This window comes from Panthera onca, chromosome A1 (assembly GCF_046562875.1).
Source record: "Panthera onca isolate mPanOnc1 chromosome A1, mPanOnc1 haplotype 2, whole genome shotgun sequence".
In the NCBI taxonomy this organism is placed as follows: Eukaryota; Metazoa; Chordata; class Mammalia; order Carnivora; family Felidae; genus Panthera; species Panthera onca.
Genome location: NC_138339.1, coordinates 103,327,686 through 103,353,930, shown reverse-complemented (window position 1 = coordinate 103,353,930; position 26,245 = coordinate 103,327,686). Strand labels below are relative to the sequence as shown.

The 26,245-nt window shown below is 42.8% G+C and overlaps 1 protein-coding gene across 6 annotated transcripts; it reads left to right on the top strand.

The window, feature by feature from the left end:
• Nucleotides 1–62: 62 nt before the first annotated feature.
• Nucleotides 63–26,020, top strand: MARVELD2 (MARVEL domain containing 2). 6 transcript variants are annotated; one of them, XM_078449147.2, is made up of 9 exons: nucleotides 63–197; nucleotides 339–384; nucleotides 5,156–5,269; nucleotides 5,718–6,881; nucleotides 9,436–9,471; nucleotides 18,433–18,581; nucleotides 19,026–19,197; nucleotides 23,343–23,393; nucleotides 24,214–26,020. In XM_078449147.2, exons 4-9 carry the CDS (start codon nucleotides 5,733–5,735, stop codon nucleotides 24,334–24,336), a joined length of 1,680 nt encoding a protein of 559 aa, XP_078305273.2. In that variant the 5' UTR covers nucleotides 63–197; nucleotides 339–384; nucleotides 5,156–5,269; nucleotides 5,718–5,732; the 3' UTR covers nucleotides 24,337–26,020. The 6 variants fall into 6 exon arrangements, with proteins under 6 accessions (XP_078305273.2, XP_078305275.2, XP_060491597.3 ...); XM_078449149.2 differs by lacking the exon at nucleotides 339–384; XM_060635614.3 differs by lacking the exon at nucleotides 5,156–5,269.
• Nucleotides 26,021–26,245: the final 225 nt, after the last annotated feature.

Sequence of the window (26,245 nt, the reverse complement as noted above, 5' to 3'; positions counted from 1 at the left end):
ATGTATGCGCATGCGCGGCGCGGGTTTGTAACAGCAGCTCTGAGGTGCGGGGGCGGTCCCCGACCCTCCCCGGCTCCTAGCCGGAGTCCGGTCCCGACAAAGCCGGGCGGGGCAAACGTGGCTCGGCTCCGCCCCGGGAGCTGAGCCTGGTTTCGGCGCCGCGGGCGGCGAGCGCGCTCTTCCCGGCGGCCGCGCAGGTGAGGGGGCGCGAGGGGTGGGGGCTACGTGATCCGGCCGTGGGCGGGGAGGGCCCGGCGGCCCCCGGCAGGTGCGCGGGTCGGGAGGGCGAGGCCGTGGGCTCTCAGCGCGCTCCTGGTCCTGCTGCGCTCTCCATTCAGCCCCGCCATAACCTTCGGCCGAGACCAGACGGCGGCGCGGAGAGAGGTAAGGGCCACGGGGAGAGCGGGGCCAGCGCGTCAGGAGGGCCCCTCAACTAGCGCGCTTTCATCCAAGTGACACAGGTGCGCCGCGAGACGCGCCCCGCCGGCCGCGAAGGCGCCGCCCTTCCCTGGCGCGGGGATCCTCCTATCCTGATATCCTGACCGGGGCACCAACTTAGTTCCGGCCGCTTTGGGGCGTCATCTCGGAAGACTGAGAATGGGTTCTCCCTGGGACGCGAGGCAGGAGCGCTCCCTGGGGTAGTTCCCTGGGGTGGGCAGAGCCGAAGACTGAACGGGATTCTGGGACCGGACGCGAAACGGCAGGCTCGAGAGAGACCCCAGCGAAGATGCTGGGTGTCCCATGGCACTCACGCGTGGGTTAAAACCCTCAGGGAGCTTTCCCAACCCCTAGGAAGAGCAGAAACATCTCTTGGGCCCAGCAGAACTTTAAAGCTGGCTAAAGCGATCATTCTGTTTTTGGGGAGGCTACCGAGTTCGGTTGCCGTGTCACTTTCCTGGGGGAAACCATTTCTCCTCCCACCGATGTGGCGTTCAGAGCTGTGAGTTCCAACAGAATGGAGTCAGGGTCCAGGGGCTTGACCAAAACAAAGACCCACTGTGCCTCAGTATGCTGAATCCAAGTGGGCTCTCAGTGACACCCTGAACCATACAGGAGGGGTAGCCAGATAACTAACGTGATAAAATACCGCTGACCATTCCCTTCTAAAATCACGTGTTATGTTAATTGCATGATTCTTCAAATTTATTGTTTTTGTATTTTATTTAAACGTGAATAAGATAGTCTAATTCAAATGAGCCACTTTGCATTGATGAAGATAAGGTAAACCCATTACAATGAAGCACACTTTTTTTTTTTTTACCTGTGTGTTAAATTAAGCAAGGATGTCCTTTACATGGATATGTATCAGGGGCCCATGGATGGCTTGGTGGGTTGAGCGTCTGACTCTTGATTTCCGCTCAGGTCATGATCAGGTTGTAGGGTGGGATCCAGCCCCGTATAGGGCTCCACGCTCACTGTGGAGCCTGCTTAATTTTGTCTCTTTCTGCCCTTCCCCCGCTTGCGCGCGCGCTCTCTCTCTCTCTCTCTCTCTCTCTCGCAATAAATAAAACTTTAAAAACTATTTAAAAATGTAAACAAGGTTAAGAAAAAAAATTTTTTTCTATGTTTTTAGACACAGATGAGCTAAATGACAGGGACAAAAATAATCCTTAATTGATGTCATTTATAGAGCTGCCACTTTGGGCACCATGCTGGGACTTTCAGACTTAATTCTCTAAAATTGGAGTACCCCAGGGATGTCTGGGTGGCTCAGTTGGTTAACCATCAGACTTGCACTCAGGTCATAATCTCACTGATGGTGGGTTAAGCTTCACCTCAGGTTCTGTGCTGACAGCCCAGAGCCTGGAGCCTGTTTCAGATTCTGTGTCTGCCTCTTTCTCTCTCTCTCTGCCCCTCCCCTGCTCATGCCCTGTCTCTCTCTCTCTCCTACTCTCCCTCTCTCTCACTCTCAAAAATAAACAAACATTAAAAAAAATTTTTTTTAAGGGTTGTATTCATTTTTCAGAGACCTTGCATGAGAGGGGGAGGGGCAGAGAGAGAGGAAGACAAAGAGTCCGAAACAGGCTCCAGGCTCTAGGCTGTCAGCACAGGGCTTGAACTACAAACTGTGAGATCATGACCTGAGCTGAAGTCGGACGCTCAACCGACTGAGCCACCCAGGCACCCCTAAAAAAATTTTGTTTAATTGGAGTGCCTCACTAAAAGATCCAGAAATTTAGAACTCTCCATTTTCACCTATTCCTTGGGTGATTGTATCTAATCTATGGTATTACTTACCTTTCTGTGTGTGTACTGCCTACTGGATGTATCCGCCTGGATTTTTTTTTTTTTTTTACATTTTTTTAATGTTTTTATTTATTTTTGAGAGAGAGAGGGGGGCAGGGGGAGAGGCAGAGAGTGAGGAAGACAGAGGATCTGAAGCAGGCTCTGTGCTGATAGCACAGAGGGACTGGAACCCACAAACCCTGAGATCATGACGTGAGCTGAAGTCAGAAGCTTAACCGACTGAGTCACCCAGGCGCCCCTCTCTACCTGGATTTCTAATGGGTATCTTCAAACTCTTCAGACTGCTTATACCCAGGGCTAAACTGGAGGGGGTGGAGAAATGTTGCGTATGAAATGATCTCGTGTCTGAGATTTGCTTCAAAGCAATCTGTTGGCAGAAGGAATAAGTAGGAGGTATAGAGGAAAGAAGATTGGTCATAAATTGATAATTATTGAAGCTGGTTGATGGGTACATAAGGGTTCATAATGCTATTCTTTCCACTTTTTATTATGTTTGAATGTTTCTATAGGAAAAAAAATTAATTCCCTGTATTTAAAAATCTGACTTCTTTTTATCTCCATTGTTATCACTGTGGTCCTTTGGACTAAATCTGTTGGCTCTTAGCCATTCTCCCTGTTTTCTCCCTTGTCTCTTGGAGCATACCCTTGATAGCATCCAGAGTGATCCTATTAAAACAAGTCAGATCCTGGGGCACCTGGGTGGCTCAGTGAGTTGAGCATCCAACTTTGGCTCAGGTCATGATCTCACAGTCTGTGAGTTCGAGCCCCGCGTCGGGCTCTGTGCTGACAGCTCAGAGCCTGGAGCCTGCTTCAGATTCTGTGTCTCCCTCTCTCTCTGCCCCTCCCCTGCTCACACTCTGTGTCTCTTTCTCTCTCAAAAATAAAAATTAAAAAAATAAAATAAGTCAGATCCTGTCGCTTCTCTACTCAAAATGCTCCATTGGCTTTTCATCTCACTTCCAATAATAGCCAGAATTCTTTCCAGTGGTTTTCAAGACCCTAGTGATTCAAATGGACTTAATTCTACTACTTACCCTCTCCTCTCTGTTACTACTTGCTGCCCCATTGTCCTCCATGACTTAATAGTTCTTGAACTTGCTGAGCACTCCCACCTCAAGGCTTTTGCAGCGGCTGGACCTCCTGCAGCCTGGACCTCTTCCCCTGATAACCTGTCTGGCTTCCTCCTTCACATCCTTCATTTGTGTATTCGGATGTCATATTCTCTATGGAGACTTCCAGTGTCGTTCTATTTAGAATTATAATATCCTGCCCACAAAGTACCTTCTCACCATTCTTAATTCCTTAGCGTCTGATCAGATGTCTTTCACTTCCCTTATCTATCATCTTTTATCCCTTCATTGAGATTTAATTTCCATGAAGGCAGGGATTTCAGTTGGTTTTGTTCACTGATACACTTTCAGTGTGCCTGGTACATGGTAGATGTTTGGCAAATATTTGTTGAATGATAGGTCTCCATTTTACAAAATAAAATAAAACAAAGCCTTAGTGGAACCCTGGGTGGCTCACTCAGTTAAGCGTCCTGCTCTTGGTTTCAGCTCAGGTCATGATCTCACGATCTGTGGGTTCAATCCCTGAGTCAGCGAAGAGCCTGCTTGGGATTCTCTCTCCCTCTCTCTCTCAGTCCCTTCCTGGCTATCGCTTGCTCTCTTTCTCTCTCTCAAAATAAATTTAAAAAATAAACTTAAGAAAACAAAACAAAACACAGCCTTAGGGGGTGCCTGGGTGGCTCAGTTAGTTAAACGTCTGACTCTTGATTTCGGCTCAGGTCACTATCTCATGGTTTGTGAAATCAAGCCCCATATCAGGCTCCCAAGCTGACGGTGTGGAGCCTGCTGAAATTCTCTCTCTCTCCCTCTCTCTCTCTGTCACTCCCCTGCTCATTGCTTCTCTCTCTCTCTCTCAAAATAAATAAAGAAACTTTAAAAAAAAAAAAAAAAGCTGGGGCACCTGGGTGGCTCAGTTGGTTAAGCATCTGACTTTGGCTCAGGTCATGATCTCGTGGTTCATGAATTCGGACCCCACGTTGTGATCTGTGAGCAGCCTGGAACCTGCTTCAGATTCTGTGTCTCCCTCTCTCTCTCTGCTCACGCTCTCTCTCTCTCTCTCTCTCTCTCTCTCTCTCTTAAAAATAAACATTAGGGGGAAAAAAAGCCTTAGGAATTTCTAAATGGTTCAACACCATAAAGGCAGGATTCTTCATTTAAAATTTAAGACCTTCATGGTACCAAGTACAATGCTATATGGCCGGTGAGTCTTTAGCAAATACTTGCTTTATGAGGGAGATACTTGCTTTAGCAAATACTTGCTTCATGAGCAATATGAGGGAGAAATTCATTGTGCCTTAAACCTAGTATTTACATTAGCAGAAAGTGTCCTCCTATTTTTATACGTGTCCAGGTCATTGATTGTGTGAAAGAAATCAAACAGGTTTAGTGAAAGTGCTTTTTTTGTGCTTTATTTTTTAGGTGGCTCAAACCCCCTCTGAGATACTTTCTGAGTGTCATTATGGCAACAGCAGATCACCTTGAGGTGGCTGCACTGGAAAGAGTGACATACATGATATACATGGCTGTTCTGTGTTGTACTTTTGGGGAATCTTAAGCTTTGATGGCTTTTTTTTTTCCTCTGAGTTTTCAAATTTCAAAATCTAAGGGGTGCCTGAGTGGGTCAGTCAGTTAAGCGTCCGACTTCGGCTCAGGTCATGATCTCACGGTTCGTAAGTTCGAGTCCCACATCCGGCTCTGGGCTGGCAGCTCGGAGCCTGGAGCCCGCTTCAGATTCTGTTTCTCCCTCTGTCTACCCCTCTCTGCTTGCATTCTGTCTCTCGCATTGTCTCAAACATTAAAAAAAAATTTTCAAAATCTAATATGAAGTGTTAATATTTTAGAGTGGAAGAAGCAAGTCCCCTACACTGACTTCCCTGATTTAAGAAAGAAAGGTGCTCTTCACTCCCTGTGTTTATCAAACTGCTTCTCCCAGGCCTTTCCAAAGCAGATTTGAGGTAATGAAAATGAAGAGAATTTGCTGACCCGTCAAACTTTGGTATGCCCAAACTGTTAAATATTTTGATTTAGATGTTTGAAGAAAGGATTCTATTTGGGATGTGTCAGTATCCTGTATTGTTAAAATTTGGTTTCCGTTATGGTGTTTACAGTCCGTTGTTCATAGGGCTCGTAAGGTAAGTTAGACTTATAAATGTTTTAATTCAGAACTAAGATTTTAAATTTTGATTCCCCTTAAAATCATATAGAACGATGATGATATCCCTGGCTAGTATGTTACATATGTTTAAAATATACCTGTTCATGTTATCATTTTACATATCATGATCGTTAGACATGATCATATTGGTTTCCTAAATATGATCATCTGCCATTAAGTGGATAAAATCAGCATCGTTGAAAGAATAAATAACTAGGCATAAGTGATAACTTTTATCTTGGCCACAGGTGTAAAAATCACAAATGTCGTCCAGTGATGGAAGATGTAAGATTCGGGACAGGCACTATGATGAGGTTCCAAGGGACTCACCCTATCAAGATGGCACCATAGGAACCCTCCAGACTCTTCATGACAGTGAGCTGGCCGTGAGCGCTGATCCCTTGCCACCACCCCCTCTCCCATTACAGCCACCATTCGGCCCAGACTTCTACTCAAGTGACACAGAGGAACCGGCCATAGCGCCAGATCTCAAACCTGTAAGGCGCTTTGTCCCTGAGTCCTGGAAGAACTTCTTCAGAGGGAAGAAAAAGGACCTGGGATGGGGTAAGCCGGTGTCTGACATCAGATACATCTCCGATGGAGTGGAGTGTTCACCTCCATCCTCTCCAGCAAGACCAAACCACCGTTCACCCCCCAACTCCGACACAGATCCTTACGGAGGGTCAGAAGGAACCTTCAGTTCCCCGAAAGAGGCTGAGGCAATGTTTCCCCACGACCCCTACGGTTCACTAGGCCGCCACACACAGACAGCCCGAACGTACAGTGAGAAGGTGGAGGAGTATAACCTGAGGTATTCCTACATGAAGTCGTGGGCAGGCCTGCTGCGAATTCTGGGTGTGGTGGAGCTGCTCTTGGGAGCTGGTGTCTTTGCCTGTGTCACGGCTTACATTTACAAGGACAGCGAGTGGTATAACTTGTTCGGATATTCACAGCCCTATGGCATGGGAGGCCTCGGTGGCCTGGGCAGTACGTACGGGGGCTATTACTACAGTGGCCCCAAAACCCCTTTTGTACTCGTGGTTGCTGGATTAGCTTGGATCGCCACCGTTATTATTCTGGTTCTTGGCATGTCCATGTATTATCGGACCATTCTTTTGGATTCTAACTGGTGGCCTCTGACCGAATTTGGAATTAACGTTGCCTTGTTTATTTTGTATATGGCTGCAGCCATAGTCTATGTGAATGATACCAACCGAGGTGGACTCTGCTACTATCCATTATTCAATACACCGATGAATGCATTGTTCTGCCGGGTAGAAGGAGGACAGATAGCAGCGATGATCTTCCTGTTTGTCAACATGATTGTTTATCTCGTTAGTGCTTTGGTTTGCCTAAAGTTATGGAGGCACGAGGCAGCTCGGAGACATAGGGAATACATGGAACAGCAGGAGGTAAGGAACTTCATAATCCTTCATTCATTTTTAATTTTGTTCCTGTTATTTATTCCCTTGTTAAATATACATAGTTCTTAAAACAAAAATTTTATAAAAGGCTTTTTAAGTTTATGTTGTTTATTTTGAGAGAGAGAGAGCATGTGAGTGGGGTAGGGGCAGAGGGTGAGAGAGAGAATCCCAAGCAGTCTCCCTGCTGTCAGTGCAAAACCTGACACAGGGCTTGATCTCATGAACCATGGGATCATGACCTGAGCTGAAATCAGGAGTGCCCCCCCCCCAACCTTTTTGTTTTAATGATCTGAAGTTCAAAAATCCTACCTCATTGACTGACCTGCTTTGGGTGGGATCCCCCACTCTGGCGTGTCACTGTTCTAGAACATTGCAGGTAGGTACCAGATGTGTAAATACAGTATATAGTTTGTCGATTGCGTTATGTCTGTGATGCTTAAGGGGAGTTTTCAGCTACTGAAACAGCTACTGATTCTTACAACTAAGAATAAGACCATATTCAGTACAATAAATGTCTCCCCGTTAAAGTAAGTTTAAGAACAGTGTTGATTCTTTAATATGGTAAAGCTTAACTAAAAAAAACATAACTTTTCAATTATAAGGAGAAAGTGCTTATTTACATGTTATGATGAGTGACACTTTCTTCCGGTGATTTAAATAAAGTGAAGTAAGAATACAGTGAACCGTATTTGATTTTTTCAAGTATGGAGAGGCTGAGTGGTCATGAACATACTCTGAAAACTTGCCTGGGCATTTTGATGTTTCATTCTTACTTTGGGGAAAATAGTGTTCCCAAAATTAGAATGGGAGTCTGGCACTTGTTTTTATTTGTAGGATTTAACTAATTAAATATAAGAAGGAGGAGAATTAATAATAATATAATAACAATACCTGAGGGATAAGATTATATAAAAGCCATATTTAAAATTTTTCGGGGCGCCGGGGTGGCTCAGTCGGTTGGGCATCCGACTTCAGCTCAGGTCACGATCTCGCAGTCTGTGAGTTCGAGCCCCACGTCGGGCTCTGGGCTGATGGCTCAGAGCCTGGAGCCTGTTTGAGATTCTGTGTCTCCCTCTCTCTCTGCCCCTCCCCTGTTCATGCTCTGTCTCTCTCTGTCCCCAAATTAAATAAACGTTAAAAACAATAAATAAATAAAATAAAATTTTTCGAACAGGAGCACCTGGGTGGCTCAGTTGGTTAAGCATCCTACTTCGGCTCAGGTCATGATCTCACAGTCTGTGAGTTCGAGCCCCGCGTCAGGCTCTGTGCTGACAGCTTGGAGCCTGGAGCCTGCTTCAGATTCTGTGTCTCCCTCTCTCTCTGCCCCTCCCGCATTCATGCTCTGTCTCTCTCTGTCTCAAAAATAAATAAACATTAAAAAAAAAAAAGTACTCAGTAACCTATTTATTTACTCACTGATCTGTGTATTTTGTGTTTACTCTTTTGCATGAATCGTACACATAAAACTTGACTAATTTTATAACAAGTACCTTGTGTTTGTATGATGAACCTCAACATGTTGCAATGTGATCCATACTCTCTCATCACAATATATTAATCTTACTGGAACTCCACATAGAGTCAGGTTGTTTCTTTTCTTTTTTTTTTTTTTTTAATATTTCTTATTTATTTTTGAGAGAGAGAGACAGAGTGTGAGTAGGGGAGGGGCAGAGAGAAAGGGAGACACAGAATCTGAAGTAGGCTCCAGGCTCAGAGCTGTCAGCAGAGAGATGCGGGGCCCGAACCCACCAACCGTGAGATCATGACCTGAGCTGAAGTCGGATGCCCAACCGACTGAGCCACCCAGGCGCCCCTAGATTCAAGTTATTTCTAAAGATTTATCTTAGCACATTAAGCATATTTCTTAATTTTACATCTGTGTATACAAAATAGAGAATTTCAGATTCAATCAGTATGAAATCCAGATAATGAAACACCCACATTTCCTCATAATTTTATGTAAGTTTAATAACAACAGAGTTCTTAATGTTGTTTCACAATTCTTCATGAATAGGATTATAATTATCGACATGATATATTCATTTCTTTTTCCTTTCTCAAAACTTGTTCCCATCAGACTTTTTCCAATGGCTGATGAGATTTGAATTACCCCTGACATAGGAGGTGGTCCCAGTTTGGGTGTTGCTGTGACTTCTTAATAGTTAGAAGCTATTCTGGCCTATGGGTTTTTTCTGTTAATTTTATAACGGTCTCTGTTTCCAGCTCTTTAATTGCACAAGGTATTGGGAGCCAAGAATAAATAAAATCTCTAGGTAATTCAAAGCACTTTACCTGATAGTCTCTATCGTGTCTGTACTCCAACCCTGCTGTCTGTTCCTGACTGACTAGAGGTTATCGTTATCCCTCCTCTGGCTCTCCTCCAGCCAATCAAAAGTCGCCAGGTGAGGGGGAGGAGCATCTGTCAAGCAGAGAACTGACCTCTGTGAAGTTGAGATTGGGCTATAAATGCAAATGGATGAAAATATTAACACAGTAGCCTCACACACCTTTGAAAAGTCATTTTAACTCTTTTTTGTTCCAGATAAGTGAGCCATCATTGCCATCAAAAAGGAAAATGGTAAGAATAAAGTTCACATTACTATTTTATGTCTAGATTTGTTAAATACTTCTCTCTTATCTGTTTACCTGCAGAGTAGATCATCTGTCTGTGAAAGTGTATCTATTACACTGAGTTCCTAACTGAACATGGAGTTTAACTTTCAACTTTTTTCTCATAATGAGAGGATCAAATTAGACATGTACATGGTGTTTATTGGGCAAGATTATGGCTTCTATAGTTTTTATAGTGTCTTTTCATTTTGTTAGTTGCACACGTGAACAGTTGATTCTCCTTATATGTTTAAAATTTAATTTTTTTAAGTAAAGGAGATTCTCTCAAACTTTTTTTAGTCTCTTTAAAGTTCTTTGACATTCTTTTCTGACCTTCTCATCTTGTTTTCAGATGCTAAATTTTGTTGTGTCAGGAAGAAAATTCCTATTCCGGAATTTACTAATAGTATGACAATAGGCAAGGTATTTAACTTTCCATGCCTTAATTTCGTCTGTAAAATTGGAATAATAATAATTTCTACATCACATGTTTGCTGAGAGAATTAAATGAGATGCTGTTATTATACTTATATACACATACGTAAAAACCTAATATATTATCATAATTTTACCTCATTGAAAAGTCCTTTTTTAAAAATATTGGGTATTATTTCTAAGCAAGAGTTTGAGAGTCCAGACTTTGGATTTGTTTGTTTCTTTGAAAAGGGAATATATTTACTTGATTCAAAATTCAAAAGGCTCTCAAGGGTGCCTGGGTGGCTAGGTTGGTTGAGCATCAGACTTTGGCTTAGATCACGATCTCATGGTTCATGAGTGCGAGTCCCACATCAGGCTCTCTTCTGTCAGTGTGGAGCCTACTTCAGATCCTCTGTACCCCCCTCTCTCTGCAACCCCTCCTTTCCTCTCTCTCTCTCTCTCTCTTTCTCCCTCTCAAAAACAAAAAAAATTCAAAGGGGTCTTTAATACAAAGTCTTCTCTCACTCCTCTGTCTCAGCTTCCCAGCTCTCCCACTTGGAAGGAACCAGTGTTATCAGTGCCTCGTGTTTCCTTTCAGATATCTGTTTATATTATACATACATATTACATATGTACGCATATGTAAAATGTATATATATTTGCTTAACTCCCCCTTTCACACTGCCATCCCATACACAGTTACATACGTCCCTTTTTTTCCACTTAACAATATGTTTCTTGAGATGTTTCCTTATTAATACATAAAGAAGTTCTGCATTCTCTTTTTATAGCTATATATATTAGTATTGCATTATATGGATGTTACATAATTTACCTAACCATAAATGACCACTTACGGAACGCTTGGGTGGTTCTTTCGGTTAAGCGTCCGACTTCAGCTCAGGTCATGATCTCATAGTTCCTGGGTTCAAGCCCCATGTTGGGCTCTGTGCTGACAGCTCGGATCCTGGAGCCTGCTTTGGGTTCTCTGTCTCCCTCTCTCTATACCCCTCCCCCACTTGTTTGCTTGCTTGCTTGCTCTCTATCTCTGTCAAAAATAAATAAGCATTAAAAAAAAATTTTTTTAATGACCATTTAAGTTGTTTCCAATATTTCTCTATTAAAAACAGTGCTGCAGTGAATAACTGTATACATCCAAGTATATGCTTGTACATACTTCCTTCCAGATATGCATAAGTGCACCTGAAAGATAAATTCTGAGAAGCAAATTTCTGGATCAGAAGAAATGCACATGTTTATTTTGACTACCAGGTTGCCCGATGGAAGTTTTGCCAATTTGTACTCCCAGCAGCACCATGGGCTACCTCACACCTTGACCAACACACTGTGTTAGGAAATTTGTTGACATCTGTCAACCTGATAGGTGAAAAATGATATCTAATGTAGTTGTAATTTGCATTTCTCTTATAAGGAGTGAGATTGAGCATTTTTCATGTATTATGTTTGCTTTTCCTTCCCTGTTAAACTGTATCCTGTCCACTTTTTTACTGAGTTGCTAATTTATACAAGTCCTTTAAGTGAATGCATTTTAAAAATATCTTTTATAGGTTTTTTGGGTTTTTTTTGAAGTTTATTCATTTTGAGAGAGACAGGTACAGTGTGAGCGGGGAGGGGTAGAGACAGAGGGAGAGAAAGCAAATCATAAGCAGGCCCTCCACTGTCAACACAGAGCCCAATGTGGGGCTCCAGCTCACAAAATTGTGAGGTCATGACCTGAGCCAAAACTGAGTCAGACACTTAACTGACTGAGCCACTCAGGTGCCCAGGATCTTTTTTGCTTTTAAAGTTTATTTATTTATTTTAAGAGAGCGAGCATGAGCAGGGGAAGGTCAGGGGGAGACGGAGAGAGAATCCCAAGCAGGCTCTGTGCTCAGCATGGAGCCGAATATAGGGCTTGATCCCACAACCATGAGATCATGACCTGAGTCTATATCAAGAGTTGGACGTTTAACCAATAGAGCCACCCAAGCACCCCTATAGGTTCTTTTTAACTTTATTCTCTATATTATAACACAAATACTGTATGAAAATGTTTTATTCACAGTGAAGTAAGGGATTTATCTATCTATCTATCTATCTATCTATCTATCTATCTATCTATTTTTAATGTTTATTCTGAGAGAAAAAGAACACATGCATACACAAGGGCAAGTAGGGAGGGGCAGAGAGAGAGAGAATGCCAGGCATGCTTTGTGCTCTCCATGGAGATCCCACAAATAGTGAGATCATGACCTGAGCTGAAATCAAGAGCTGGACACTGAACCACCCAGGTCCCCCTTCAAAATTTTAAAAGCTTTTAACGAATTAAACTAACAAATACTTCAAATCAGGGGTGCCTGGGTGGCTCAGTTGGTTAAATGTCCAACTCTTGATATCGACTCAGGTCTTGATTTCAGGGTTGTGAGTTTGAGCTCTGGGCTTTGCGCTAGGCATGGAGCCTGCATACATACATACATACATACATACATACATACATAAAATTGAGATGAGCAATGTAAAGCTGATGTTTATTTAATTAATAACACTGGCCCTTTGAGATTTAGGTGCAGCTTCCCTAACTTACCTATGGGCTGCGTTCCAGCGTTAGTACTGAGACGTAAATAAATTTGACCAAATGAAGAGACCAGTCTTCCCCGTGGAGTGTCCTCATCAGAGCGTCTTGGGCAGACCGTTGCCGGTACTCTCATTCCAGGTTTCTAGTACCACCTTAACCCTTTGGGAAGTTCTACTCCCTCAGAGGGACTGACTCCGAAACTCTTGAATCCCACCCTGGCCAGGAATGACCATCATTGCTGCCTCTCAGCCCAATGAGAGTCCTAACATAGTGCTCACCACACGGAGAATAATCAAGTTTAAAAGGACTTTGGTTTAGAAGATGAATCAGGATTACAAAGGCTATTTATAACGAAAAGGGGTCTACAAACTTAACTTGTTAACAGGTGATAGTGTAACGTGATACCAGAGTTAGCAAGTTAGAGTGCTAGCATTAAGAAGTATATTTCATGGGGGTGGCACCTGGGTGGCTCAGTTGTTTTGAGGGTCAGACTCTTGGTTTCGGCTCAGGTCATGATCTCGCAGTTTGTGAGTTCAAGCCCTGCTTCAGGCTTCACGCTGACAGCACAGAGCCCGCTTGGGATTCTCTCTTTCCTGCTCTCTGCACCCCTCTCAAAATAAATAAATAAACTTAAAAAAAAAGTATGTTTCAGATCATCCTCAGGGACTTAATCTGTTTGCTTTGTGGGGGTTGAAGGTGGTGTGCACTTTGCAGATGTTGATTGTTAAGCAACAAGCTGGACAGGGCTGTTTAATGGGGCTGCAGTGTGGCAGTGATGTGGCAATGGTGGTCATTGTTTGCCACGGTGGAATTTATGGGCTTCCTCATCAGTCCCTTTGAGGTCATGGGATTTACCAGTAGGGTTAAGTGCAGAGTAGAGTCCACCTGAAAGGCTTGGCTGAACTGGGGGGGGAGTTGCCCCAGATGCTAGGGTGGTCAGCATCATGGTTTGGTGAGAATGTGGCTAAAGCAGATTCCACAGGTAGGACAGGGTTAGGGAAATCTGCAAGCAAGTTCCAGAGTACCTCTTCCAGGCTGCCTTAGAAGGCTGGTACGCATCACGTCCAGGGTGTGTTGCAGGGTCCCAGCTCCCGAGGGGTTCTGGAATAGTCAGGAATAACCTTAGTGGAGTTGGAACCCCCATTCCTAGAACTCCTTTGAAAATCATACCAATCCAGAGGCGCCTGGGTGGCTCAGTCGGTTAAGCATCAGACTCTTGATTTCAGCTCAGGTCATGATTTCACAGTTCGTGGTTCATGGGTTCGAGCCCCATGTCACACTCTGTGGTGATAGCACGGAGCCTGCTTGGGATTCTCTCTCTCTCCCTCTCTCTCTCTCCCCTTCCCCTCTCGTACATGCTCTCTCTCTCTCTCTCTCTCAAAATAAATTTAAAAAAAGAAAAAAGAAAAATCATACCAATCCAGTTAATTTATACTCTTTCAAGATATGGTTGCTGAATGCAAAGGATGTCCTTTCATGGGGCTCTTTTCCTGGGAAATGAATCATTATGGATCCACAATTAGGTGTGTTCTAGAGGCAGACTTCTGTGAGAGGGAATCTCATGACTTAATTGAGGAATCTGTATCGGACTTACCTACTAGAAACCTTTTAGAAAAGGTTGGATCTCCAGCTTCTCACTGGGTTTGATTTCCACCAGCTTCCTTCCCAGTTCTTAGTCAGTAAGAATTGGCAGCCTACCACAGGAGAGGCAGTAGTATGACGAACAAAATAAACTTTGGAATCAGGCAAATCTGAGTTTTATTACTAGTAACTCCATGATTCTGAGGAAATTATGCACCCTCTCTGAACTGTCCCTTGTTTCCTGTCCCTTGGTTGGAGCTATTTCCTAGACTGTAACTTTTTATTTTGTATTTTAATAAATACACTTTTTGAAAAGCAAATAAGATCATTTTTAAAAAGAAATATACAGACATAAAGTAAGATCAAACAGAGGCAGAAAAAAATTCTAATAACTTCCCAAGTGCAGAACAGGTTTTTTTCCAAGCCAGAAAAGTGAGAATCTAATCTGAGCATTGAAGGTGATGGTGTGCGTTTGGGACCGGGGCCTCTGCACCATTGTATTCTATGCTCAGAGGGAGAGAGACTCAGCATTTGGACAAATGTACACTATTTCTAACTTGGCAGCATATTCAGCCCGTTTTTATTTAAAGCATTTTTTTATTGAAGTCGACACACACTGTTAATTACTTCCAGGCATACAACATAGCGATTCAGCATCTCTCTACGTTATGCTCTGCTCACAAGTGTAACTGCCATCTCTCACCGTACAACACTATTCCAGTGTCATTGACTCTATTCCTTATGCTGTGCCTTTCATCCCCGTGACTTACTCGTTCCATAACTGGAAGCCTGCACCTCCCTCTCCTCTTCACCCATCTTTCCCCCCCTCACCAATACATTTTTTAATTTGAAAAGCTTAGTAATTATAACCATAGCATTACTTACCCTGTTGCTTAATTACTTTCTCTTGCCTCATGATAAAGCTTTTTGATATTTGCTGACAACATTCATTTTTGCTAGAAGCAAAGAAAGGTCATCTGGAATCTCGGGCCATGTGTTTGTAGTCATGGATACTGTTTGAGAGTGCTGTGTTCCAGGGCTGGAGCCCAATGCATCCATCCGATAAAAACCTAATGAGGGGCGCCTAGGTGGCTCAGTCGGTTAAGCGTCCCACTTCAGCTCAGGTCACGATCTCACGGTCTGTGAGTTCGAGCCCCGTGTCGGGCTCTGGGCTGATGGCTCGGAGCCTGGAGCCTGCTTCCGATTCTGTGTCTCCCTCTCTCTCTGCCCCTCCCCCGTTCATGCTCTGTCTCTCTGTCTCAAAAATGAATAAACATTAAAAAAAAAAATTTAAAAGCCTGATGAGGTTTTGATTCTTTGTCTTATGTGTGCTTTCAGATTTTTTTTTTCTCAATAAGGTTTTCTGAAACTTAGGGTCAGTGACATTCACCCAAAAACAAATTAAGAGCATAAAAACAAAAAAATTTAAAGCAGATGACAGCACGGAAACTACTGTGAAACTACTCTGACTTCTTTAAAGCTCCCTTTTTATTTATTTTTTTAAGTTGTTTTTTTTTTTTCATGTTTATGTATTTATCTTTGAGAGAGAGACAGAACATGAGCGGGAAAGGGGCAGAGAGAGAGGGAGGTACAGAATCCAAAGCAGGCTCCAGGCTGTGAGCTGTCAGCACAGAGCCCGAAACTCAGCTCGAACTCACTGACCATGCGATCATAACCTGGGCCGAAGTCAGATACTTAGCCGAATGAGTCACCCAGGCGCCCCTTAAAGCTCCCTTTTCAAATTAAAAAGTGAATCTTACAACAAGGGATAGGCAAGTAGGGAAAATGAATAGTTCCTGCTTGAAAAACTTGACCTAGACTCAAACAAACAACAACCGCCCTCCTATGGACTCTCCTGCCCACTGTGACTGCCTGGGCAGAATTTATGATTTTGACCTGGAAACCCGAGTTGGGTACCTGCGGCTGCCGCTAAGCTCTAGAGAGTCACCATGCTCCATAGCTCCTTCAGCGAGCTGTGTGGGAAATGGGTTGTTAAATATTTAGAAGCTAAAAAGGGATGCCATGAAATAGAGATCCATTTATTTAAGCCAAAAAAGGTCCCCCTAATTTAATACCATGATTCACTATCAAGATCAAACACATTAAGAATTCATTAGGATGAAGAAATGGCATCCCAAGCAGTGGAGAACAAAGGAGAATAAATACTAACCTCAGGAACTGTTCTCTGAAATACTCTTGTTTAATCTCCTTTCCTTGGGGTTTCCTGCTCTGCACTTGAATTCTTGCTGTTTGGGGCCCAGTGGCCAGGCATGCCTTCTGCACCAAGACGATATGGTTCCCCTTCCAGCTGTCACCCTGGGTGCCTTGGGCCCAGCTTCTCCTCTCCAACCCTTCCCCAATGCTGCTTTAGCAGCCTCACCATCTAATGTGTGAGCTAATCTTAAACCAAACCTCAGAGGCAGCCTCAGAGATAGGGAAATCAGGAAACAAAAGGATTTTAAAGCTGCCTGGTAAGGTAAAGAGCAAAGTTTTAAAATCCTGTGTTGCAGTTTGTTTTCAGCCAAGTTGCCCCCCGCCCAAGCTGCTCTCGGTTTAGTTCAGCAAGTTTAATTCAGCAACTGTCTGCTGAAGTCCCAAAGAGGGGTCAGTGGAGGGGGGCTTACTGCTGTAATGAGAAATCAACCATTTCTAACATGCTGTCAGAATTGAGGCTTGAACAGTATGCATTTACGTAAACCTTCCTTGTGTTATTCCTTAAAACCCCAAAAAGTTCTGGGGTTTTTTGTTGTTGTTTTTGGGGGCGGGCAGGGAGAGCCTAAGCAGGGGAGAGGGGCAGAGAGAGAATCTTTAAAAAAAAAATTTTTTTTTAATGTTTATTTTATCTTTGAGAGAGAGACAGATAGAGGGGGCATGAATGGCAGAGGAGCAGAGAGGAAGGAACAGAGAATCCAAAGTAGTCTCCAGGCTCTGAGCCTAATGTGGGGCTCAAACCCAGGAACTATGAGATCATGGCTTGAGCAGAGGTCAGACACTTAACCGACTGAGCCACTCAGGCACCCCCAGACAGAGAAAATCTTCAGCAAGTTCCATTCTCAGTGCAGAGCCCAACACTGGGCTCGATCTGATTACCAGGAGATCGTGACCTGAGCCGAAATCAAGAGTCAGATGCTTAACCGACTGAGCTACCCAGGTGACCCCAAAATTCTGGGTTTTAATTGTGGCTTTTCCACTTCCCAGCTGTGAGGCTCTAGAATATATACCTAACTTCTCTGAACCTTGCTTCTTTCTATGTAAAATAGAAACCCCTCTCCTGGCATCCACAGGGCTCACCAGTATGGTTGGTATTCTGGGCACTGCCCAGTGGGGTTCCTGAACAGTATCCCCCCAAAGCTACATACCCATGTTAGCCTGCTCATTCTAGAATGGGTTCCCTTGGGCCTTTGCATCCCTGCTTCCCATATGTCGGTATTTTAGTGCTTGAAGCCCTGTCCTGATACTTCCTCCCTGGGCCATTTCATTTTGTGCTGTTTCCCCTCTTTTGAAATGTACCATTTTTTTACTAAAAAGGCCTCTATGAACTCTCCAGTCTAGAAACCAGAATGACTTAAACCAGGGAATCACAGGTTCAGAACTCTTGGACAACTGAAAGACCTTCACTGCCTTTCCCTTGGGTTTGCTTGTTTTCCATTTCAGGTAATGAAGACAATGTAACTTGTTTCCCTTTCTGACCTACTCAGTGGCTACTGGTAGTTCATTCATCTCAAGTTCCCCTGTCATTTTTTCTCTTGCTGTTTAAGTAGCCTTGTTCCATTTTTATCTCTGAATTTCTTTTTTTTTTTTTTTTCAAGTTTACTTATTTATTTTGAGAGAGAGAGTGCGTGTGAGCCAGGGAGGGGCAGAGAGAGGGGGAGGGAGAGAATCTCAAGCAGACTCTGTCAGTGCAGAGCCCAATGCGGGCTCAATCTTGTGAACCGTGAGATCATGACCTGAGCTGAAATCAAGGGTCAGATGCTTAACTGACTGAGCCACCTGGCGCCCATGAACTTCTTATTTTGAACTACATTTTGTATTCTTTTATAGCTAATTGAGGTATAAATCCTAAATAAACTACTGATGACCCTACATTTAACATTTCATCCTCCACATTTGACATCCACACGATTGTTTTGTACTGTTATGTACTCCTGTATTGCAGTGTGGTCCCCTTTAGCCATTACAAAAGCATTCAGAACAACTTTGTGACTATAAAACCTGTAATTCTAAAGTGAAGTATTAATTTCTGCTTCTACTTCCTACTTCTTCTCCCCACCATTTTCTTCTAAGAAATAAAGTCATGGTTTTGTTCTTCCTCTGCATCTGTTTACAAATAAATCCTCTTTTTCTCCCTAACTGCAGTGTGAAATGGCCACCGGTGTTGACAGACAGAGAGACCAAGAAGCTAATTTCAAAGAATTGAGACCAACAAAAATGAAGCCTGAGCTACTAAGTGGGCACATTCCCCCAGGCCACATTCCTAAACCTATCGTGATGCCCGACTATGTGGCGTGAGTGTCTAAGTCCTTCTTCGAGGTAGAAACGGAGAGATTCCATTTGGGCATTTCATTTTCCTGTTTGTCTCCAAGCTGATGCTCTCTGCTTAAGATCATTTGTATCCAGGGGCGCCTGGGTGGCTCAGTCAGCCAAGCGTCTGACTTCGGCTCAGGTCATGATCTCACGGTTTGTGAGTTCGAGCCCTATGTCAGGCTCTATGCTGACAGCTCAGAGCCTGGAGCCTGCTTCGGAGTCTGTTTCTCCCTCTCTCCCTCTCTCCCTCTCTCCCTCCCTCCCTCCCTCCCTCCCTCTCTTCCTCTCTCTCAGCTGTTTGTTCCCTGAGAGGTAGTACATTGAATTGAAGATACGGTGTGGTCAGTGAGGAAAGAGCTAAGCTGATTTCCCATTCAGTCCGTTTCAGTGAAAAAGTTACATCGCTGGCCAATTTTTTCCCGCAGAAAATACCCTGTGATTCAGACAGATGATGAACGAGAACGCTATAAAGCTGTGTTCCAAGACCAGTTTTCAGAGTACAAAGAGCTTTCTGCAGAAGTCCAAGCCGTCTTGAGGAAGTTTGATGAGCTGGATGCAGTGATGAGCAGATTGCCACGTTGTTCGGAAAACCAACAGGTCAGTACCCACAGTGCCTGGGAGGAGCACTGAAAGAGGAAGCGTAAAATCTAGGAGGAGCAGTGAGAGAGGAAGCGAAAAATCTGAGCTTTCTTCAGGTCGATGTGGGGAAGCCATAATAAGTGGGTACATTGGCTGTCTGTGTCTGGGAAAGTCATTTGAGATCTTCGAAGGGACTAGTCAGGATTACAATTCACATTATATAATTTTGTGTCTTTTGCCCTCAATTACTAAATAATTATACACAGTTGGGGCGCCTGAGTGGCTCAGTCGGTTGGGCGTCCGACTTCAGCTCAGGTCACGATCTCGCGGTCTGTGAGTTCGAGCCCCGCGTCTGGCTCTGTGCTGACAGCTCAGAGCCTGGAGCCTGCTTCGGATTCTGTGTCTCCCTCCCTCTCTCTCTCACCCTCCCCCGTTCATGCTCTGTCTCTCTCTGTCTCAAAAATAAATAAACGTAAAAAAAAAAAAAAATGAAAAAGATTTATTCACACAGGGGTGGGTGTAGGGGAGCTACCAGGGGTTGTGCGTTCTCCAGGGATAAGTAACAGCCAAGCGGTTACCACCCCAGGTCCAAAGAACACAATGGTAAGGACAGAGAGTTGATCTGAGCTGTTAGCTCATCCCATCAGACTGATAACCATGATTGTGACAGAGGGAACCAAGGAGGAGACTCCAGTCACCAGGGACTCAAGCATTTTCTGTAATGCTCTGGAGTTTGGGGGCGGGGGGGTGGGGGGTTTGCATGTTAATATTTCTGAAGTCAGGATGCCCTGATAATCAGTGGCACTTTTTTTTCTCAGATGTACATTTTTTATTGAGGCAAAATTCACATAGAAAATTCACCCTTTTAAAATGAACAATTCAGTGAATTTTAGTTCATTCACAAAGTTGTATAACCATTACCACCCCCTGATTCCAGAATGTTTTCATCACCCCAGAGAGAAAAGCCATACTCATCAGCACACACTCCCCCTTCCCTCCCCCCTCCAATCACTGACCATTGTTAATGTACTTTTTGTCTGTATGGATTTATTCCAAACTCTTCATATAAATGGGATGATTTAATATGTGGCCTTTTGTGTCTGGCTTCTTTTCATAATGTTTTTAAGGTTCATTAATATTGTAGGAATATTCGGGATTTCATTCCTTTTTATGGTATTTATTCCATTGTATCTATATACCACATTTCATTTATCCATTTATCAGCAGATGGACACTTTGGTTGTTTCTAGTTTTTGACTGTTATGAATATTGCTATGAACTTTTGTGTGTAATATCCTATCCTTTTAAAAGACAATATGTTAATCTATTATTCATGTATTCAAATTTTTAATTTTAATTTTTTTTATTTCGAAAGGAGAGAGAGAGCATGAGCAGGGGAGAGGGGCAGTAGGAAAGAGAAAGTGAGAGAAAAAGAAAGAATCTTAAGCAGGCTCCACGAACTATGAAATGATGACCTGAGCCAAAATCAAGAGTCAGATACTCAGTCGGCTTTGCCACCCAGGGATCCTTGTAATTCAAATTTTTAAAACTCACACAGCATTTTTAACAAATGTCAAACAACTCAGTGTATGTATGTAACTAATATATATGTATATATAGTGCTCCTGAAATCCATATTGACTGAGCATCTTTGTTTTGACCACAAACTTTTTTTTTTTTAATTTTTTTTAACGTTTATTTATTTTTGAGACAGAGAGAGACAGAGCATGAACAGGGGAGGGGCATAGAGAGAGGGAGACACAGAATCTGAAACAGGCTCCAGGCTCTGAGCTGTCAGCACAGAGCCCGACGCGGGGCTCAAAGTCACAGACCGTGAGATCATGACCTGACCCGAAGTTGGACGTTTAACCAACCAAGCCACCCAGGCGCCCCGACCACAAACTTTTTTAAAAAATTATTTTTTAATGTTTTTATTTATTTTTGAGAGAGAGAGAGAGAGAGAGAGAGAGAGAGAGACATAGAGCACAAGCAGGGGAGCAGCAGAGAGAGAGGAAGACCTAGAATCCAAAGCATGCTCCAGGCTGTTAGCGCAGAGCCCGATATGGGGCTCAAACTGAAGAGACATCAGGTCAAGACCTGAGCTGAAGTCAGACACTCAACCGACTGAGCCACTCAGGCACCCCAACGATAAACTTTTAAGTGTACGTTTAAATCATTTGTAATTACGAGCTCTCTAAGCCAAAATAACCAGAGAAGTAACATTTTCCCAATCCTGGAGCAATGGAATGCTGTTATCTGTGACATACTGGTACCAGGAAGCAGGAGAAATCCAGCAAATACTGTAGGTCAAGGGTCAGTTAGTACCACTTGAAAAACAAGCAAGGTCCATAGGTCCAAGAAGGACGCCCAAATTTATAGGCCCTTAAAGGAGTGCAGGAAGGAATGAGCAGGCCCCAGGAAACTGGATTGGCTCAGGCTGGGAAGAACAAGCTGGTTGACAGATAAGATGCTGAACAATCCAGTTGTGCGGTGGAGTCTTTGAGTCTAGACCCAGTGGACTCCAGTGTATGGGCTTTGTGTGATGGGCAAGGGCTCAGGCATGTGGGTCTGCAACTGAGGGGTATAAAGTCCTAATTATGGTAGGGGCTGAGACTCGGCCTTCCCGTGATATTTCTGTACAGTATCAACAATAGTCATTTCCTCTGGTTTGTACACAGCATGGCAAGTAAGTAACCAGATGAAAAGGCCACAGTCTCAGTGTCTCCTCTAGTTCTTATCTAAAGTAGAAATATTAGGGGCACTGGGGTGGCTCAGTCAGTTGAGCATTCAACTTCAGCTCAGGTCATGATCTCGCAGTTCGTGAGTTCAAGCCCTGTGTGGGGCTCTGTGCTGACAGCTCAGAGCCTGGAGCCTGCTTCGGATTCTGTTTCTCTCTCTCCCTGCCCCTCCTCCACTCTCACTCTGTCTCTGTCTCTCTCTCAAAAATAAATAAACATTAAAAATTTTTACAAATAATAATAAAATAGAAATATTAATTGTATCACAAAATTTAACATCTCCTCGGCCACAGGCTGAGCTTTGCCATGGGTGGGGGCCTGCCAGGCCTGTTCATTTCCCACCAGGTCCCCAGGGAGGGGCGTTTCCAAGCACAGCGGGCCCATTTGAAGGCACATGTTCTCTCACAAACCTGGTTGTGTGCCCTTGAAAAATTAATCACATAACTTTTCTAAGCCCACAAAATAGAAATAATGCTCAAAATAATCTCTCTGGTCCTCACTGTCTGAAATTCAGTTTCTGTGACAGACTCTCGGAGAGGTTTTGCCGCTCTTATCTGTGCTGTGTCTTCAGCACAGCACCCCTGGCCCCAGGCAGCTAGTTTACTCCCAGGCCAGGACCCATTCATACAGGTGACAATTGAATTACCAAGGTCATCTCGATGCTGGCAAAGGATGAAAACACAATTGAAACTCATACAAAAGACACTGAAGAATCAAAATGTATTGCAAAAAGGATATGGGTGGGTGATGAAAAAAATGTTCTCGGGAGGCTTTTAGAACTATAAATTATTATATTTTCACTTTTATTTATTAGGTTTACAGTGTTTGACAACTCTAAAGCACTGGTTTACATAGATAAATGAGGGCATTGTTCTAGTAATCTGTTCCCTTTGGTTCAATCCATTAAGTAACTTCATATTTACTATAAAACTTAAAGTTAGAAGGAACCTTCTGTTAGTTATTTTTGAAAATTGAATAGTCTCAACCTCTTAGTCCCGCTGTATAATGTAGTTATAACATACCAAGCACTTTATAAGTATCATTTCAAATAAGTACAGCTTCTCACAACCTTATGAGGTCCTTGTGGTTATTATTTCCATGTTCCCAGTAAGGAAAGTGAGCCTCAGGTTAAGTAGCTTGCTCAGGGTCAGACACCTGGCAAGCAGTGGCCCTGAGACTCGGTTCTGGTTTCACACAGGCGGGGGCCTTTCTCTCTCTTCACCCCTAGATCCCAGTGTGTGGTGAGTAGTAAGCCCTCTAATCTGTGTCCATTGAATTGAATTTTAGTGTGTGGGTATTTTCATTATAGTCTTAGATAAAAATTATTTTTTGTTCTAATTCCCAGTGTACTTCTGAGACATTCTTGAGATATGATTTGAGTAAATCCTGGTGTTTTAATTCAAGTATACAATATATTATTTTTAGGAACATGAAAGAATTTCAAGAATCCATGAAGAGTTTAAGAAAAAAAAGAATGTGAGTAAAACCATTTTCTTCTTCAAAGTATTTTCTTATCCAGGTGCCGTGGTGAGCTGACAGACCTTAGATTCTCTCAGCTAAAGTAGTTCTTTTTTAATATTTCCCTTTTTTTTTTTTTTTTTTTTTTTTTTACTGTTTATTTATTTTGAGAGAGAGAGAAGGAGAGAGAATCCCAAGCATGCTCTGTGCTGTCAGTGCAGAGTCTGACCCTGGGGTCGATCCCATGAGCCTGGGAACATGACCTGAACCAAAATCAAGAGTCAGACGCTCAACCAACTGAGCCACCCAGGCGCTCCTCTTTTTTAGTATTTGTTAAGATGGTACTTACTAGAGAACATGAGTAGCTCCTGAATACCTTTTCTTCTCTTTGTCTTCTGTTACATCCTGGTTTAGCAACCTAGGGAAATGAACACCCGATATAGAACTTTTCACTGACATTTCCTTCAAAAAGATGAAGTTATTTTATGTTTGTCACTCCATCCTTAACTTAATTGCACAGAGAAGTAGAGCCTGGAGAGAGCTTTTATTAGTCTTTTTCTGCACTTATTATTTGCTCCTTGATATAATTTAAACTACCAAAGTTAAAGTTGTCTTAGCTCTCTGTATTTACCACTCAATTTTGCTGTGAAACTAACACTATTGTAAAAAGTAAAATCTATTTTAAAAATGTAGAGACATGCTCTTCTTATCAGGAAGATTTTGAAATCTGTTGCAGAAACTCTCCCATGAAGGGTCATTTTCTGGATGATAATGTCTGTTTCTGTGTTCTTCACTGAGGAAACTGGAGGCTGAAATAATGGCTGTGTTTCTTTTTCAGGATCCTACATTTCTGGAAAAAAAAGAGCGCTGTGATTATCTAAAGAATAAACTTTCTCACATAAAGCAAAGAATTCAAGAATATGATAAAGTAATGAATTGGAATGTACAAGGTTATTCTTAACCCTTGTTTGAAACCACTTTTTTTTTTTTATATTAAACTTACTATTTATTTACTGTCTTTTTCATGCTAGTCTACGATAGACAAAAGCATGTGCTTCCGGCATCGGCTTTTAATTGATGTAGCCAGTCAGCCATGTTATGATAGTATGATTCCACTTGACACATTTCAAAACAGATTCGGATTTACCAAGGGTAAGAAGTGGTATGTTCATCTGTGTACATTTTATATTTATCTTGTTAAAAGTAGCTTAGAGATCATACCCTTGCAGTGTGATGGACACATAGGGTATCAATTGTGGTGCCGCATTTTCCTTTTTCACTCAGGCCACGCCTGGGATTTCTCTAGGACACATTTCTCTTCCAGCCCAAGTGTGATTTCTTCTCTTGAAAGGGATTTGAATCTGAGATCCACATTTTTAAGTCTTATGATCTTGGGCAAGTTGTTTAATCTCTCTGTGCCTATTTTCTCGTCTGTGAAAATGGAGCTAATAATAGTGCCTCCCTTGTAGGGTTGTTATGAGGATTAGATGAGTTAATATTCGTAAAGCACTTAGAATAGACCCTGGCACATTATACGCAGTACCTTAGAGTGTATGAAATCTGTAGCAGTGATTGTGACACGAACAAACTAGCAAGGAAAGGTTTTTAATGGGCAAGTTCAGCCAGCTAACCGCAAGTCCCACGTGTCTCATGAATTTCTTTCTTTGCTGTTAATACCTCTTAACCACACGTAGCCTTAAACGGATGCTTCCTTGTGGATCTGTGCCCATTGGGGTCCACCACATCTTTCCTCTCGTTCATCAGTGTCACTGGGCACATATGTCCACATCCCCACAGCCCAGCCATTCCTGTCTACATTCATTGTGAGGATTGTGTGACCATTGTTGCATTTTCTGTCCTGTTTGGGTGTCCCTCTAAGGCCCCATGATCTTACTTTTACTTGGGACCTCCTTTTGACTTATTGTGATGTTTCGTCTTCCTAAGCATTATCTTGGCTTTGGGGCTTTATTCATGAAAAATGTTTTGTTTTTATCAGTATGAACAGTGGACTACCTGAAAAAATGTTTTTTTAAAAAATCACTGTTATTATTGGATCCTATTCCACAGCATCTATCTTGGAGATAGTTTCCTAGGTGCAGAAGTACAATTTCTGCTTAACGTACCTGCCATTCAAACAAGTGATGTTCAAAGAATTTACTAAAGTGATGAAACCAAAGAAAAGCATGTGGAAAAGCAAGAGGCTTAAAAAGTGTTGCATACTAAATGGACTTCCTAGTTTTTCTTTATCATTGAAATCTTAGCATTTATTTTAATATTTTCATTCCATGGCTCTCAGACTATGGTTTAGGCCCTAAGCAACTTAGCAGGTGACACCTAGGGAAGAGTGAGGCCCCTATAAAGTCCCCTCAACTGCAACAGCTTCACCTTCCGTTTTACATATTGGGGCTCCATGTTTCACTTAAGATGCATACCGGTGCTTTAAGAAGAGGAAAACTAACATGAAATAATACCATTTTGATAGATTATAAAGAGTTAGATTCGTATTGAAATGAAGTGTTAGATTTAACTTTGTGAAATTTAACTCTAATTATGAATGTTAACCTTTGAAAAACCAATGCTGTAACACTGACTTTTTAAATTTTTTATGTCAATACCTGGGCATATTAAAATTTCAATTACTTGTTTTTTGTGTGTACCCTTTATTTACTTATTTTTAAATGTTTATTTATTTTTGAGTGAGAAAGAGAGCACAAACAGGAGAGGGGCAGAGAGAGAGGGGGACACAGGATCCAAAGCAGGTTCTGTACTGACAGCAAGAGATCCCAACACGGGGCTCAAACTCAAAAACTTTGAGATCATGACCTGAGCCAAAGTCGGACACTTAACTGATTGAGCCACCCAGGTGCCCC

Bases quoted from the DNA above. Each gene is read 5' to 3' on its own strand.
- MARVELD2 (XM_060635612.3), top strand. From the start codon at position 5,733: ATGTCGTCCAGTGATGGAAGATGTAAGATTCGGGACAGGCACTATGAT. The intron at 18,582-19,025 runs GTGAGTGTCTAA...TTTTTCCCGCAG, and splicing joins GTGATGCCCGACTATGTGGC to AAAATACCCTGTGATTCAGA. The intron at 23,394-24,213 runs GTGAGTAAAACC...TTTCTTTTTCAG, and splicing joins AGTTTAAGAAAAAAAAGAAT to GATCCTACATTTCTGGAAAA.